General features: G+C 39.3%; 2 protein-coding genes across 2 annotated transcripts; both read left to right on the top strand.

The window, feature by feature from the left end:
• Positions 1-547: 547 nt before the first annotated feature.
• On the top strand, positions 548-9,186 carry LOC147517488 (F-box-like protein). The gene is made up of 4 exons (XM_086589651.1): positions 548-810; positions 936-1,085; positions 1,779-2,027; positions 8,680-9,186. Exons 1-4 carry the CDS (start codon positions 748-750, stop codon positions 8,953-8,955), a joined length of 738 nt encoding a protein of 245 aa, XP_086445777.1. The 5' UTR covers positions 548-747; the 3' UTR covers positions 8,956-9,186.
• A 137-nt stretch (positions 9,187-9,323) lies between these two features.
• LOC147517487 (putative serine/threonine-protein kinase At1g54610) lies at positions 9,324-15,893 on the top strand. The gene is made up of 8 exons (XM_086589650.1): positions 9,324-9,527; positions 9,971-10,301; positions 10,415-10,699; positions 10,778-11,095; positions 11,930-12,157; positions 13,419-13,519; positions 14,628-14,748; positions 15,233-15,893. Exons 2-8 carry the CDS (start codon positions 10,017-10,019, stop codon positions 15,518-15,520), a joined length of 1,626 nt encoding a protein of 541 aa, XP_086445776.1. The 5' UTR covers positions 9,324-9,527; positions 9,971-10,016; the 3' UTR covers positions 15,521-15,893.
• The last annotated feature ends 9 nt before the right edge of the window (positions 15,894-15,902 follow it).

The following is a 15,902-nucleotide window of genomic DNA, read 5'->3' as shown; positions in this document are numbered from 1 at the left end:
AAAGGAACAGGCTTTTTTGGGACTCATTCTTTGCACTATGATACCTACTCGATCATATTCAATTTGTAATTACAAACTCTTTAGCATGTTAAATGTTCATTCATGCAGTGCCAACTAGCAAAGTCTGTAAAATTTCTGGGTGATGATATTAAAGGTCGGACTCAAGCCCCACCAATATGCTTGACAATAAAATAAAAAATGGTCTTTTATTACGTTTTTTTTGTTAAATTTAGCTAAGAGTGTTTTTAACGTCCATACTTATAAATTATTTTCTATCTAATAAAAATATTTAGTGTGGGCTGCAGGGCTTCATCCGGTGGCTATAAATGTTTTTTATAAATTATGACATGGCAAATTTAAAATCTTACAAAATATGTACAGTTTAAAATGTTAATTTGAAAAAGTATTAGATCATTATTGATTTGGTCAAAACTTTATAGGCTGGGTTTTTATGGAGTTTTTTTGTGTCTAATTTGAAACAGTGCGGTGTGCACAGACTACATATATATTAGTAACCAACAAATGACCTGAAATTTGGCTTGACGTGGCCCGTTCCACGTATTAACTTTTTTGCTCATGTGAGCTTGAAGCCCGTATACCTGAATTAGGTGCTGAACCCAAATTTAACACCCTATGAACCTTGCCGCTGGCGCAAGTAAACACCACAAAATGACACGTCACACAGTTGTTGACTTGTCATTTTTTTACGTAGAAAAAGAAAAGTGAAGAAGAAAAGAAGAGCAAAAAATGGAGTGGAACCAGAGCTCTCTTCCTTATGATATTGTCCTGAACATAGTTTATCTCCTTGAGGTTTTTCTTCTTACCCTTTACTTTTGTATTTGTATTCTTAGTTTGGTAGATTTTTGTTTTCTTTTTTTATCATGTAATTTTTGTTTATTATGGTGTTCTTTTTTGTTCATGTATGTAATGTAAAGATTGAAGAAGTGTGTTCTTTGAGCTGTTGCTCTCGATTTTGGCGTGATGTATGCGCTTCTGATAGCTTATGGATTTTTCTGTATAGAGAGAGATGGCCTTCACAGTCCTTGACTGGAAATAGTCATCATTCTCAATACTCTTCTATTGAGGTACCATAATTTCCTCTTTCAATTTCAGATAGCTTAAATTTATTTGTTGGCTTATGAAAGTTGAATTGCACTGTTATTTTACTTGAATTTTAAAGATCTCTCGCGCTTGTACTCGTTTTCATTTGTTATGTGTTAGGGATAGTAAGTGAAAATGTGGTCTACCATCTACCAAGGACTGAAGGAAACATTCCAAAGCACACTTCCACGATAGTGTCTCAATATTTTGAAATAGAAATGTTGAAAGTGGGCATCTCTCTCAAATAACCATAATTTCACAAGCCTTTAGATAGACCTCAAGGCTCAAGCTAGATAATTCTCTGATATTGTTGGTCTAAACGATGTGTACATGCTTTAATAAGGTAGGATGTCTTACAACTTACACTTACACATGCTTCCCCTCTGCAATACATCACAGTTTTTGCATATTCTTGTAGATGTAAGATCTTCTTTCAACAATTATGTTATAAATTGAAAATTTTAAAAGCTAAATAATTATTTAGCAATTCAAATTCTATGGGATGCATTTGGTACTAAGGGTGTCAAGTTTCCACTTTCTTTTTCTTTTCTCTATTTTTTTTTAAAGTCTCGGTGTTTATCCTTGGTATCCACAATATCTGGTGATCCTCAAATATTTGATGATTTAGGCTATGGAAAAATGTGAATATTAAATTGCATATGTTTTGTATGGTACAGGGATGGAGGAGTTTCTACATAAAAAGGCATAATGAGATGGACGACAGGGCTACCTCTATAATCAAGGTTATAAATCAGTGCTCTAAATCTGAATCAGTAGAGGTTGGAGATTATCAGAAAGCAATTGCAGATCTGCATGCGATGGAGCTAGGATTCAAGGATATCGTATTGTTTCTGTTTGCAGCAAAGCAGAATGCATTGCTTAACTTGGTTGGCTTACACTACTTGGTGTTTTCGCTTGGAGTACCGGTAAACACTAACTCCTCTGATTTTCTTATAATGTTATCCACAAGTATGCAAACTGAGCTACACATCAGTTGTTCAATCTTCAAACCGGTCTTTCAAGATCGATAGGTAGCATGGTTTCAATGGATTCTGATTGTGTGGAATAAAAACAGTGGGGGGCTAATTGAAAAAGGGGTGGTTTCTAAATTATTAATAAAAGGGGAGCTAGTTATAATTTCAGTGAGGGAGGTACTTCTCAATTAGATAAATAGAGAGATTAAAATTTGCCTGTTCGATGGTGAGAGTTAGTTCCGGAAAACCCGGCTATCATATAGTGTAGAGATTTAATGGTAGGTTTCTTCTGAAAGTTTTTGTTTGTATGGCTGTTTGTGTTGGGGTTTAACACCGATACCAATCGATCCTCACTACACAAATAACTTGTACTAGGATCAATAACAACTCCAGACAACAATCTAAATATTTCCTACAACCAAACTAACATGCCCAACTCGCTAAACAACTATTAACAACAGATACTAATGTAAAACAGTAAAAGCATACCACAACACAAAGATATACCGTGGTTCAGCCAATGGTGTCCACAAGAGCTAATCTTTTTATAGAGTGAGAAGAAATATTACAATCACTCATTTCAGTCTCTCACCTTACTAGATCACTCCTCTCTCTTTACATGGTTGTTTCTCTGTAAAGGTTCTCTCTCAATCTTGATTGCTTTCAAGATTAGGTTTCCTCTCTGTGTGCTGTGTATTTTCGTGTCTCTTCTGAGTGTTAGGTTTTGCCAAAAAACCTATATTGAAAACTCGTGGTTCCACAAAAATAGAATTCTTCGGAATTTAGACATGGGCGCGGGCGCGCCTTGGGCAAGGCCAAATTCGAGCGCACGTGCTAAAAACACTGGAGGTCGTCCAAGGCATGGGCGCATGCACGCCTTGAGCAAGACTTATAGGAGCGCGTGCACGCTCAAGCTTCTCCATACAAACTGAACCCCTTTTCTCCTCATGTGAGGGATAACTCCAACAATCCCCCCTTCCTGAATAGTGAGGAGGGATACCTCCATGCAATTTCCAAATCAACAGGAGGAGTCTGCTACTATTCCGGCGGTAGAACAACAAACATCAAACTTACCTTTCGGTAAGACTTTAGTCATCATATTCGACTCGTTCTTGTCGGTATATATCTTCTCGATACACAAATGCTTGTCTTCGAGTACTTCTCTAATCCAATGATAACGCACGTGCTTGTCTTGCTCAAATGGATGGCGCTCTGACTGTCACATAGAACTACAAACTGTTTCTGCTTTAACCCTAGTTTGTCGAAGAATCTCTTCATTCATAACATCTCCTTACAACACTCAGTGGCTGCAATATACTCGGCTTCTGTAGTGGAGAGGGCAACACACTTTTGCAACTTAGATTACCAAGAAACTACTCCCCTTGCAAAAGTAACCAGATAACTGGAGGTGGACTTCATTGAGTCAACATCACCTGCCATGTCTGCATCAGTGTAGCCTTAAAGTAAGGGCTTACTTCCACCAAAACACAAACATGATTTGGAAGTTCCCTTGAGATATCTCAATATCCACTTAACACCTTTCTAATGTTCCTTACCCAGATTTGACAGAAATCCGCGTACAATACCAATAGCGAAAGCAATATCCGGTCTTGTACACACCATTGCATACATCAAGCTGCCCACTGCGGATGCATAAGGAATCTTTTCCATCTAAATCTGCTCATGCTCACCCTTTGGACACATCTCTTTGGTCATGCGGAACTGGCCACCAAGCGGACAACTGACGGGCTTCGCTTGATCCAAGTTGAATCTCTTCAACACCTTCTCAATATAGCTATCTTGAGAAAGCCACAACTTCCCACTCTTTCTGTCACGAGTGATCCACATTCCAACTATCTGCTTTGCTTGACCAAAATCCTTCATCTCAAAGGACTTACTCAAGTCTTTCTTCAGCTTGGATATCTTGTTGATGTTTGGGCCAACTATCAACATATCATCCACATATAACAAGAGCACTATGAAATCTCCGTCTGGAAATTTTTGGACAAACACACAATGATCGGAAGCAGACTTCTTGTATCTTTGCTTCGCTATAAAGGAATCAAACTTTATGTACCACTGTCTCGGCGCTTGCTTCAACCTATACAAGCTCTTTATCAGCTTGCATATTAGGTGTTCCTTGCCTTTGACCTCAAACCCCTCTGGCTGGTCCATGTAGGCATCTTCTTCAAGGTCTCCATGAAGAAAAGTTGTTTTAACATCTAGCTGCTCAACCTCTAGGTTCATATTTGCGTTCATTCCCAATACCACCTGGATAGAAGTCATCTTCACTACAAGAGATAAAATCTCATCAAAGTCAATACCTTTCCTTTGACCAAATCCCTTCACAACAAGGCGAGCTTTGTGCCTTGGGTGTGGATTGTTCTCCTCATGCTTGACTTTGTAAATCCACTTATTCTTGAGAACTTTTCTTCTTGTCGGTTTCTCAACTAACTCATAAGTGTGATTATTATGCAAAGAATCCATCTCGTCATGCATGACCTTCAACCACTTCTCTTTGTCTGTACCTTCAAGTCCCTCTTGATAGTACATAGGTTCTCCACCATCAGATAGTAAAACATACGTATGTAGTGGATACCTGGTTGAAGCTTGTTTCTCTCTGTTAGACCTCCTTGCCCCATCTGCTAGTGCCTCAGGAGGATGCACTTCTGCTTGCTCAGGTGGTGGTTCATGCACTTCATCTGCATCTTCTATACCAATAGGTTCTATCCCATCATGAGCAATAGGATTCTTATCATGAGCTTCAAACCCATGGTTCTCTACATTCTCAATGCCTTATGCACGTTCCACAGTAGGAACTTCTGCTTCTGAATCAACAAGATCATTGGTGAAAGCCTGTAGCTTCTCACCCTCCACAAAGTCTGCTATGGTTTGGTCTTCCAAGAACACAACATCTCGACTTTGGATTACCTTCTTGTTAATCGGATCATAGAGTTTGTAACCAAACTTTTTATATCCATAACCCAGAAAAATGCACTGCTTGGCTTTGTCATCAAGCTTGGATCTCTCATTCTTTGGAATATGCAGAAATGCCCTGCACCCAAATACCCTCAAGTATCTATAATCAACATCTCTGTCTAACCATACTCTCTCTAGATAGTCACTATTCAGAGGCTTCGACGGCGATAGGTTGATCACATGCACGGCTGTACGCATTGCTTATACCCAGTAGGTTCTAGGTAGCTTAGAGTGAGACATCATGCATCTCATCCTCTCTACAATGGTACGGTTCATTCTCTCTGCTATTCCATTCTGTTGCGGTGTCTTGGGAACGGTCTGCTCATGACGAATCCCATGACTCTGGCAATACTATTCAAACGGCCCAATGTACTCACCCCTATTATCTGAGTGAATACACTTCAACAACTTCATTGTCTCTCTTTCCACCATGCTATAGAATTTCTCAAACATGTCAAGTACGTCATCCTTGGTCTTCAGACTATATGCCCATACATTTCTTGATGCATCATCAATGAAGGTCACAAAGTATAAAGCTCCCCTGTGGGACTTCACTTTTATAGGACCACATAAGTCTATGTGTACTAGTTCAAGGACACTGTCATTTATGTGAGACAGGAATCTTTGGAAAGACACCCTGTGTTGCTTTCCTACCAAACAGTTAGTACATGTATTTAAATGTGTACCTTTGATGTCTGGCAAGGCCTTTTTCTTAGCAAGAACTTCCATCCCTTTTTCGCCCATATAACACAGTCTCTTGTGCCACAGTTCGGAGGAAGCTTCTTCTTCTGCTGCATTCACTTCTGCTTTACACAAACTAGCCTGTATTTTATAAAGAGAGCAAGTTTTCTTCCCTCTAGATGCTACAATGGAACCTCTGCTTAGTTTCCATACCCCGTTACCAAACGAGTTTACAAAGCCATCATCATCTAACTTCCAAGCCGAAATTAGGCTTAGCCGAATGTCAGGGACATGTTTTACATCCTTGAGTGTCAAGGTATAGCCGACATTGGTTTCTACATGAACATCACCAATGCCTATAATCTTCGAGACTCCACTGTTACCCATCTTCACTTCACCATATTCACCACAGGTACCGTAGTAGTGAAGAATCCCCTGCGGCGATTAATGGCGTGATAGGATGCTCCCAGTATCTATCACCCACTCGTATCGGCCTCGAGGTACTAAGGCAAAGACACACCACACCGACACGACCCCACTCCAGATCGCCGACTAGTGTGGTAGTATCTCTGCCTGTGTTTTCGTTCCTCTACACCATGTCTTCATGTACACAGTTATTCTTCTTATCCCTCTTCAGTGTTCTGCACTCATACCTGAAGTGGCCCTTGGTGGCACAATGGTAACATTGCCTCTTTGTCTTAGGAGTTCTAGCTTCACCCCTAGATTTACTTCTGTCATCACCTCTAGAACGAGATGGTTTTCTGTTTCTACCTCTCCCCCGTTTCTCTGTGACAAGGATCTCTGATTGAGAGGAGCTACTTTTTGAACTCCTTCTAGTCTCCTCATTTAACAAAGACGCGGTAGCTGCCATCTCCATGGAAACGATTCCATCATTGGCTGCTCCCGTGTAGAGAGACTGCTAACGTCTCCCAACTTTCGGGTAGAGAGCCTAATAGAAACAAAGCATCAACTTCGTCTCCCAAATTAATCTTCATCAAATGCATCTGATTGATGGTATTCTGTACTTCGTTAAGATGCTCAGACATTGAAGAACCTTCTTGGTACTTCGTGTTGGCAAACTTCTTAACGAGCAGCACTTTGTTTCCGCCTGACTTTCTCTCATAGAGGTTTTCGAGTTTCTTCCACAAGCCAAAAGATGTAGTCTCTTGAGATACATGGTGAAAGACACTGTTGTCAATCCACTGTTGAATGTACCCAATTGTTTTTTTGTCAAGCTTGCTCCACTTAGCCGCAGCAACCGTTTCCGGTCTTTCTCCTCCATTCTCAATGGGTTGTGCCAAGTCTTCCATCTTGGCTTTCCAAATGGTGTAGTTCTTTCTATTTAGACTCGTCATGCAAGTGTTCACGAAATGGTCCATCTCTACAAGTTATTTAAACTCAAATATTCTCTCAGGAGTTTTGTCAAACACCTTCCAACCAAGATTTGGTAACACCCTAGGATAATCTAACCTAGCTCTGATATGTGATACCACTTAGTGGGGTTTAACACCGATGCTAATCGATCCCCACTACACAGATAACTTGTACTAGGATCAATAACAACTCTAGACAACAATCTGAATATTTCCTACAACCAAACTAACATGCCCAACTCGCTAAACAATTATTAACAACATATAATAATATAAAGCAGTAAAAGCATACCACAACACAAAGATATATCGTGGTTCGGCCAATGGTTCCTACTTCTACAAGAGCTAATCCTTTTATAGAGTGGGAAAGAATATTACAATCACTCATTTCAGTCTCTCACCTTACTAGATCACTCATCTCTCTTTATAGGGTTGTTTCTCTGTAAAAGTTCTCTCTCAATCTTGATTGCTTTCAAGATTGGGTTTCCTCTATGTGTGCTGTGTATTTTCGTGTCTCTTATGAGTATTAGGTTTTGGCAAAAACCCCAACCTATATTGCAAACTCGCAGTTCCACAAAAATAGAATTCTTTTGAATTTAGACATGGGTGCGGGTGCACCTTGGGCAAGGCCAAAGTCGAGTGCGCGCGCTAAAAACACTGGAGGTCGTCCAAGGCATGGGCGCGTGCGCGCCTTGAGCAAGACTTATAGGAGCGCGTGCGCGCTCATTCGCTCAAGCTTCTCCTCGCAAACTGAACCCCTTTTCTCCTCATGTGAGGGATAACTCCAACAATTTGCTCCCGCTTATGCAATGCAATCCCGTGTTGTTCTTTGGAAATTATAGTGGAAGCAAACTGAAGTCATAATAAATTCTCTATGACGAACACTTAAATCAGAATTAGGTCAAGTGAAGCCATGCGCCTTTATTAGATGTTTCTGTCCTACGTAGGAATTTAGAAGTGAACACAAGTTATGTAGCAGAAGTGATGGGAATTATAGAGAATGTCGAAGTTGCACTTAGTAATGGATGGGATAGACTATGGATAGAGTCAGATTCAAGAGCTGCAGTCATGGCTTTTGGCACCTCAAAACTACCATGGAAAGTGCGGCCAAAGTGGGAAAGATGTAAGTCTAGACTTAGCTATGTGATGGTATCAAGTGCTTGGTGTGAAGTCAACTTTGCTGCTGATCAAGCTGCAAGACATAGTCATAGCCTAACAACAGAGAATCAAGTGGCGGTATATATAAGCAAACCCAATTGGATCTCCAAATGGGAATCTCCCGATGTCACTTGCTATAGATTTGAAACAGGCTGATTAGGAAACATGCTCCTAATTAAGCCAACTTCTTGTAACACCTTTTTATATGAATACAAATTTGCTAACTTCGGAAAAAAAATGTATTAGATGTTTCTGTGTTGGTATGCATTAAGTCATTACTGTTTTAGTTACTAGTGTAAATTGATCCATATATTGGTAAGGAATCTTACTAGATAAGTAACCTCAAATTTGCTTTTTCTAGATATTCAATTATGTTAACGGAAGACTTGGCTGTCTGATTTTGTTGTTGGCAGGTCGATTATGTTGTGGAGGCCCTTAGGAGCTGCCACATATCAGACCGTCAAGTCTGTATAAAGTGGTGGAAGCTTGGTAGATGGTTATATGGCTATCGTTTGCGTGATGAATGCCACACTCGGAAGGTCTCTTTGGCAGACATTGTATTAGCCAAAGAGGACGAGGTTCTTGGCGTGCTTCAGCGGGGTGCCCTTCACGAGGTGTTACGTGTTCAGATATCAGTTCCTGGCACTTACATCCCATGGACAAGCCAAAATGTGCATACAACGGGCTGATTGAATTGACACGTCATATGTTGTACGATGTATATTTCTGTTGGTGCAGGTGTGCAGCCATCCGATCTCTGTAGTATGTACATATCGTCCAAAATAAATTAAATAAAGTCCTCTCTGTACTGAATGTACAAATTACTCGTGTATTCAACTTTAAACAAATGTATAAAAACTCTATGTATATGGTTTAACAGAACCATAGTACACTATTGACTTATATTTATTAAGGCTAAATCTATGGTGCGCAGGTCGTATAGTGTGCTGTCAAATCTGGGCCACTCATACCAAGAGGTGCGTGTGTATTGACAGAAGTACTGATCCAAAGGTCTATATCCTCTGCGCACCATACATCTCGCGGACTGAAGAAGTGCTCATTTATTAATTACAACTTTAATGTGTCTTGATCCTCAGTTTTATCTGATGGATATGAAACTTGATGGCTCTCTTCACAAAATGTAGCAGGTACCAAGAGACAGTTCGGTTTGATAGGGAGTAGTAAATCTTTCTAACTGGCGTACTCTGACGACAGTGAATGTCTACTTGAGGGCATGCCTGAAAGGCGGTAAATGTGATAGGTGAGGATATGCTCGTGATATTTTTGGTGGTATACTAAAACAACACTATAGAAATAGAGTATTTCATCCCTTAGATGAATTACTTCGTTTCCAGTATAAGTCAATTCGGTTACATTCAGTACCTGTAAAACAAGTTTGGAATTTGGAGGGGGCATTCACCTCTAGGTCCCACCAATCTTTCGTCAAGAGGGCAGCTGGCAAAATCACGTGCTACACGCGGCGCAAAGGAAAAAACTAAAAACACAAACCTCAGCTAGAAACAAATAAAGTAGGACTCATGATGTTGACTGATGAGTAGCCAACAATCAGAATTTTGAGGACAACACTACTCTCTCATCCCTTTCCAACTCTCCAACAAAAAATACAAATGTTCCAAAGCCAAGAAAGTACAACTGTTAAAAAAAGAGCTAACCTCAAACTCTACTTGCAAATTCCTTGTACAGGTTTTTCAGCTTTTTTGCATTATCACGTACATGAATAACACTTATAATGGGCTGTGCATTCACAAAACAAACACCTTCTACTTCTGAAACCAAAGTTGATGTGAATGAAGTACACAATGTAGAGAACAAGAAAGAGGGGAAGTATGAAGTAAGTCGACGTCGAAGGGAGTGGAGAAAAACCAAGGGGAACCCAAGATTGAGTAGTCCATTGAAGCATATTTATGATGACCAACTTGCAGCTGGATGGCCACCTTGGCTTTGTGCAGTTGCTGGTGAAGCAATTCAAGGTTGGGTACCTCGACGTGCTGATACTTTCCAAAAGATTAATAAGGTTAGTAGTAGTACAAGCTGGACTCCTTTTGCATTGCACTTCTTATAATATAACAGTATTTGAAGAAATTGGAGTTGCACCTTATTCCAACATAATTTACTTATGTTATTCAGATTGGGCAAGGAACTTATAGCAATGTGTATAAAGCTAGAGATATAGTGAGTGGGAAAATTGTTGCGTTAAAGAAAGTTCGGTTTGATATTAACGACAATGAGAGTTTGGAATTTATGGCTAGAGAAATTTTCATTTTGCGGAGATTGGATCATCCAAATGTTGTAAAGCTAGAGGGGTTGGTGACTTCGAGGATGTCGTGTAGTTTGTATCTTGTTTTTGACTATATGGAGCATGATTTGGCTGGTTTAGCTGCGAGCCCCGATGTCAAGTTCACGGTACCTCAGGTTAGCCTAGAATGAAAGACTATGTTTGTGGAAACTATCGTATTAATTGATGTTCATATCTGCATTTGAATATGGCAGGTCAAGCGTTATATGCAACAATTATTAGCTGGGCTTGAGCATTGTCACAACCACGGTGTACTTCACCGTGACATAAAGGGATCAAATCTCCTTGTTGATAATGAGGGGATACTAAAGATTGCTGATTTCGGATTGGCAACTTTTTATGATCCTAACCATAAGCATCCCATGACGAGTCGGGTGGTCACCCTATGGTATCGAGCTCCAGAGCTCCTTTTGGGGGCTACTGATTATGGTGTTGGTGTGGACCTCTGGAGTGCGGGATGCATTCTCGCCGAGTTATTGGATGGAACGCCTGCTATGCCTGGACGAACAGAGGTAACTACAGTTAATTCTGTACTGGAGTTCTATATCGATGTCCCACCCTTTATTTTTTCATTTCAGATTCCCAAATCCCATTTCTTTCAATGAATCTTTCGTTTCTCAAGTTATTCTTGTCCTGCACATAGACGTGGTGATATGATACAATATGTAAGTATGTAATAACATCTACACTTATATATGGCTCCAAGATGTATCATGTTCTTATCTGTCAGCATTAACTTCAGGAACCACTTTCTTTTCCTGCTTAAACAAAATGGTAGTTAATTAGTTATGTTTGATCTCTCGCTTACAAGGAAGACTCCTTTTACAAATTAATACCTTTTCAATAGTTCTTTGAAGAATACTATTAAGGAAAATCAACCTCATCCTTGTTAGAAAAGTAAGAAAAAAAAACAAGAACTAATTACTATAGAAACAGTAGGATACCATTGTCTCTTATTGCCCTTTGTAAAGTACCATGTTCTTGCATAACTTTAGACTTTCTTCCAATATGGCCTTATTATGAATTGTCTTTGAGTAAACAACGGCTTTGGCAAGGACGTACATTGTAACATTATGAAGACTAATGTCTAACATGATGATATTGTAACATTATGAAGACTAATATGGCACTCTTTGGATCTTTTCATTGTATAGGCATCAAGAGTTCTTGCTTTCTGGAGCATGGAACAGAAAATTCCAGACAGAATTTGTTGTCCGCCATAAAACTTTTCGGCTTGTTAAGAAATCACAAATAATTGGAAAATCAGAGCATAGAAAATAAATAAATAAGAAAATGGTGCAGCAGTGCCATTATCTTCACTTTGCTGATGATTTTCTGCTTTATAGGTAGAACAAGTGCACAAGATTTTCAAACTTTGTGGCTCTCCATCTGAGGAATATTGGAAGAAGTCAAAATTACCACTTGCCGCTATGTTCAAGCCCAAAATACCGTACAAACGGTGCATAAGAGACACATTCAGAGATTTCCCACCATCATCACTGCTACTGGTTGAAACCCTCCTAGCATTTGACCCAGCTGAACGTCAAACTGCAACAGATGCATTGAGGAGCAAGGTAAATTTTTCTATTTCAGTTTTCTATTTGCATTCTTTGATTACATGCCTGGTGATCCCTTACTCACACTAAAATATTCTAGCTGGGCTTTGGATCGGCCTCATTAGGTTCTAAATTTGTCAAGCTCGGATCTAAATCAAATGGTTGGTTTAACATAACTATATTAGCATACAACATGATACAACCATTTTTTTCACATGTAATTTGTCAACATGACATGATTTAAATAGTATATATCATTTTCATCCAAAAAAGTTGTACTTTGTGTCCTGGAGTAAGGCTTTTTTTTTCCTTTAATTGGCTATTTGGCTGCCTATCTCTTTAGCACAATTAGTTTATTAGCTCTTAAGGGTTTTGGGTGAATGATGCATTTTGGAAGAGAAGAAAATGCATTGCTTTTTAACAGTGGCACATTCCCAAGGACACAACTAGTTTCTTAGCTCTCAAGGACTTTGCGTGAATGGTGCATTTTGGAAGAAAAGGAAATGCATTACCTTTTTAACAGTGGACGACACATTCACCAAGGAAACAGTTGGATAGCTGTAAATTTTCGAAAACCCTACATACTCTTATTAGTACTTGCAATTTAGTGATTTAAGTATTTAACCACTGCTTTACCCTTTACTCTGTAAGTATATTTTTGAAAATTTACAATTTATTGTGTTCATATGTGTTTTATTTGTGACTGAATGCAATCTAGTGTTTAAAACCCCTAATTTTTCTTTGTGATTCTCGTGTGAAAAATCGCGTTCTTCTTCAGAACAAGGAGGCTGAACCCTAAAAGTCACCAGAGTCCAAGATCATATCCCTAGCAGTGTAGCTCTTTTAGTGCATTAGAGTAAGGCATGACAATCTGTTTACATCTGTCTGCTCTTGTATTAGTTCTGGCTCCTTGGTATCTTGACCAAATTTGGTAAGGATCCCTCTTGTACTTACAGACTTACATAACATGCCTTGGACCGTTGTTTTCCTCCGATCCATTGGCTAGAATGTAATGAGCTTCCTTACCATTTACCCTCAGCTTAGCTACGCTTTTTTCCCGATAAATCTTCGGCAGCTTAGGAGCTTATATTTTTTTCCTAAAGATGAGCTATTTTTTTATGGCATTCAACAGTTTTTACATTGTGAGATGATGGTCTAGGAGGTCTCACTAACCAAACTGTTATATGTTCTTATACAGCATGCCTCCAGAGGGATTGTCTTGACATTGCCTCTCTGTTTAATTTTGTTAGAACATTGACTGTTGGTTTTCACTATGCAGTTCTTCACAACGAAACCTTATGCATGTGAACCATCAAGCCTCCCACAATATCCTCCAAGCAAGGAGTTGGATGCTAAATTACGAGATGAAGAAACTAGAAGGTCCCAATATAGTCTAAACTTTTACTTTTTGATGTTTTACTATTTATTGTTATCATATTGGTATTGATAATAGTAGTGAGAAACCAAGGCAATAAAAAAAAGAGCGGAACAAAATTGGTTGAGAGACAAATGTAGGATGGTAAAGCAATCTAGCAATGATCCTACACCATCCAATTCAATCCTGTATACATAAATTTTTTGGAGAATTGCAAGTACGTTGATAAATAACATACCAAGGGTGACAAGACAGCGATAAACTGATAATACCATCCGACTCAAACCAACTGCCAGTGAGTGGAGCGGCAATTCGATCTTAAACTTTTGACCAGAAATCAACAAAAAATTTAGAAATCACAAAAATCTCCTTAAAGTCATACTCCTTGCCCTTAAATTATCTCTTGTTCCTCACCAACGCATTTGTCCAAACTACAATGAGACCAAGCACCAAAGGTTGTTTCTGCTAGAGAGCACACCATCGACTAACAAGATGTCTTTAGGGATACTTCGTTAACCAGGCATTACCCATACTAATCAGGTGCAGACAAGACGTGACAGCACACCCTCCAAGAATGAAGGAGGACAATGCATCGGAGGTAACAACTACAACAAACTTTACCAACCAAGCTGGCCTGCACCTACTGGTGTTTTCTTGATTATTTTGACTAACGAAGTACTCAGGATTCCTGCTGCTGTATTGACAGAATTACCACGTCGCAAGGACCAAAAGATCTTATCTCTTAGTGCGTAAAGTTATCTCAGACAGATTCTGAATAGCACATTTGGTTCAAGTTCAACTTTGGAGTCTTAATTGATGTGGCGTTTGCTATAATGTTCATTTTAACTGTTGGGATCTGAATATTTTCAATTGTTTTGCTCTTATGTTCACTTTAACTATTGGGATCTTAATATTTCCAACTCTTTTGCTTCACTCAGCCATGTCCTGTTAGTTTCATTTGCCTTTTTATTGGTAATGTCTGCATTACATTTTTAACCCCCAACCCAATTTTAGTTAGACATGCTCAAGCCTTTCAAAGTCTTCACATAGTGTGCATCTGTTCTATATATGCTTTGTCCTTTTTGAACCTAAATCAAAGTTGTGTCTGTTTAGACTGAGAGCTGGTGGTGGAAAAGGTATTGTTCATGGTGTAAAAAAGACACGTACACGTGATCGATCTGCAAGGAGGATTCCTGCTCCAGAAGCCAATGCCGAGAGCCGAGCTAATCATGATGTATGCCAGATAAGCTGCTTCCTCAACTGTTCTTTTTTCTTTTCTTTTCTTTTTCAGTTCTGTTTGTGTTTGTATGTCTGTGGGAGTGAGGTAGAGATTAGGGCTTCTTTTTTGGGCCCTTCCTTGGCTATTCTTTGGCTGAAGGTGCTCGACTCTTCCTTGGTGTTGATCAGTTCTTATCCCAGCTCTGTCAAGATCTTTAGCCATTCTGTTTGTTTCCTTTTCTTGACATTCAATGAACTTGCTGATACTGGTTCAACTTCTATTATTGTTTTGCACCTTCCATAGCTTTCAGATTGTGTTTCTTTCTGATTACAAGTATTTGGTAGCACTTCAGTTCTTGCTTTTAGTTGCACATCCGTATCCATCTTTACGTTGGACTTTTTTTTGTCAATTTGTTCTTTCAGCTGCCATAAAAAATTTCAGATTTAAATGCAATTCATGCAGACCTTGTAAATTTTTCATAGTCTATTTTCTTTCACAGAGGCTTCGTCGAATCACACGAGCAAATGCAAAGAGCAAGAGTGAGAAGTTTCCTCCAGCACACCAGGATGGATCACTTGCCTTGCCCTTGGGTTCGCCACATTACATGGATCCTGCCTTTGATCCTCAAGATGTCACTTTCAGTTCCACGATATTCACATACCAAAAAGGGCCGGTGCAGAATTTATCTGGTCGTCTTGTAGATCCTGCTACCATTGTAGGCTTGGGACACTTGTCATCAAAACCATTGGCCAAAACCCAAGAAGTCTCAGAAGGATTAAAAGTGTAAAGTAATTCTCACAATAACTGTGAGCACAGGCCCACTATGTTGATGCCCAATTTGCCATGGTTCCTTTGCTGACACAAGTTCATTCCGATTCTTCTGCTGTTAAGCATTGGTATTTTAGCTGCAGAAGTGTCTTCAAAGTGTACAAAAAAGTCTGCCATCCTCTTTTTCCTAACGTTTAGGAAATTTGACCTTGCAGCTCAGGGTGTATTCCATTTATTTTGTATATGTTGATTAAATATCCATTGGTACTGAAGCCTAGTGCCGTAGGCTTGTATAGAATTGTGAAATGTAACTTCTAATATTATAATCTGGTACTCTTTTCCTGGACCAATGTAGTGAAATACAAATTCCTCTTACAGTTATTTACTGAGAACATAATTCT

This window comes from Coptis chinensis, chromosome 2 (genome assembly GCF_015680905.1).
Source record: "Coptis chinensis isolate HL-2020 chromosome 2, ASM1568090v1, whole genome shotgun sequence".
Classification (NCBI taxonomy): Eukaryota; Viridiplantae; Streptophyta; class Magnoliopsida; order Ranunculales; family Ranunculaceae; genus Coptis; species Coptis chinensis.
The sequence above is the reverse complement of the archived record's forward strand: the minus strand, read 5'-3'. Positions and strand labels throughout refer to the sequence as shown.

Coding starts and splice junctions, on each gene's coding strand:
- LOC147517488 (XM_086589651.1), top strand. CDS start 748: ATGGAGTGGAACCAGAGCTCTCTTCCTTATGATATTGTCCTGAACATA. Junction 811..935: donor ACATAGTTTATCTCCTTGAG/GTTTTTCTTCTT, acceptor TGTAATGTAAAG/ATTGAAGAAGTGTGTTCTTT. Junction 1,086..1,778: donor CTCAATACTCTTCTATTGAG/GTACCATAATTT, acceptor TGTATGGTACAG/GGATGGAGGAGTTTCTACAT.
- LOC147517487 (XM_086589650.1), top strand. CDS start 10,017: ATGGGCTGTGCATTCACAAAACAAACACCTTCTACTTCTGAAACCAAA. Junction 10,302..10,414: donor CTTTCCAAAAGATTAATAAG/GTTAGTAGTAGT, acceptor TATGTTATTCAG/ATTGGGCAAGGAACTTATAG. Junction 12,158..13,418: donor CAGATGCATTGAGGAGCAAG/GTAAATTTTTCT, acceptor TTCACTATGCAG/TTCTTCACAACGAAACCTTA.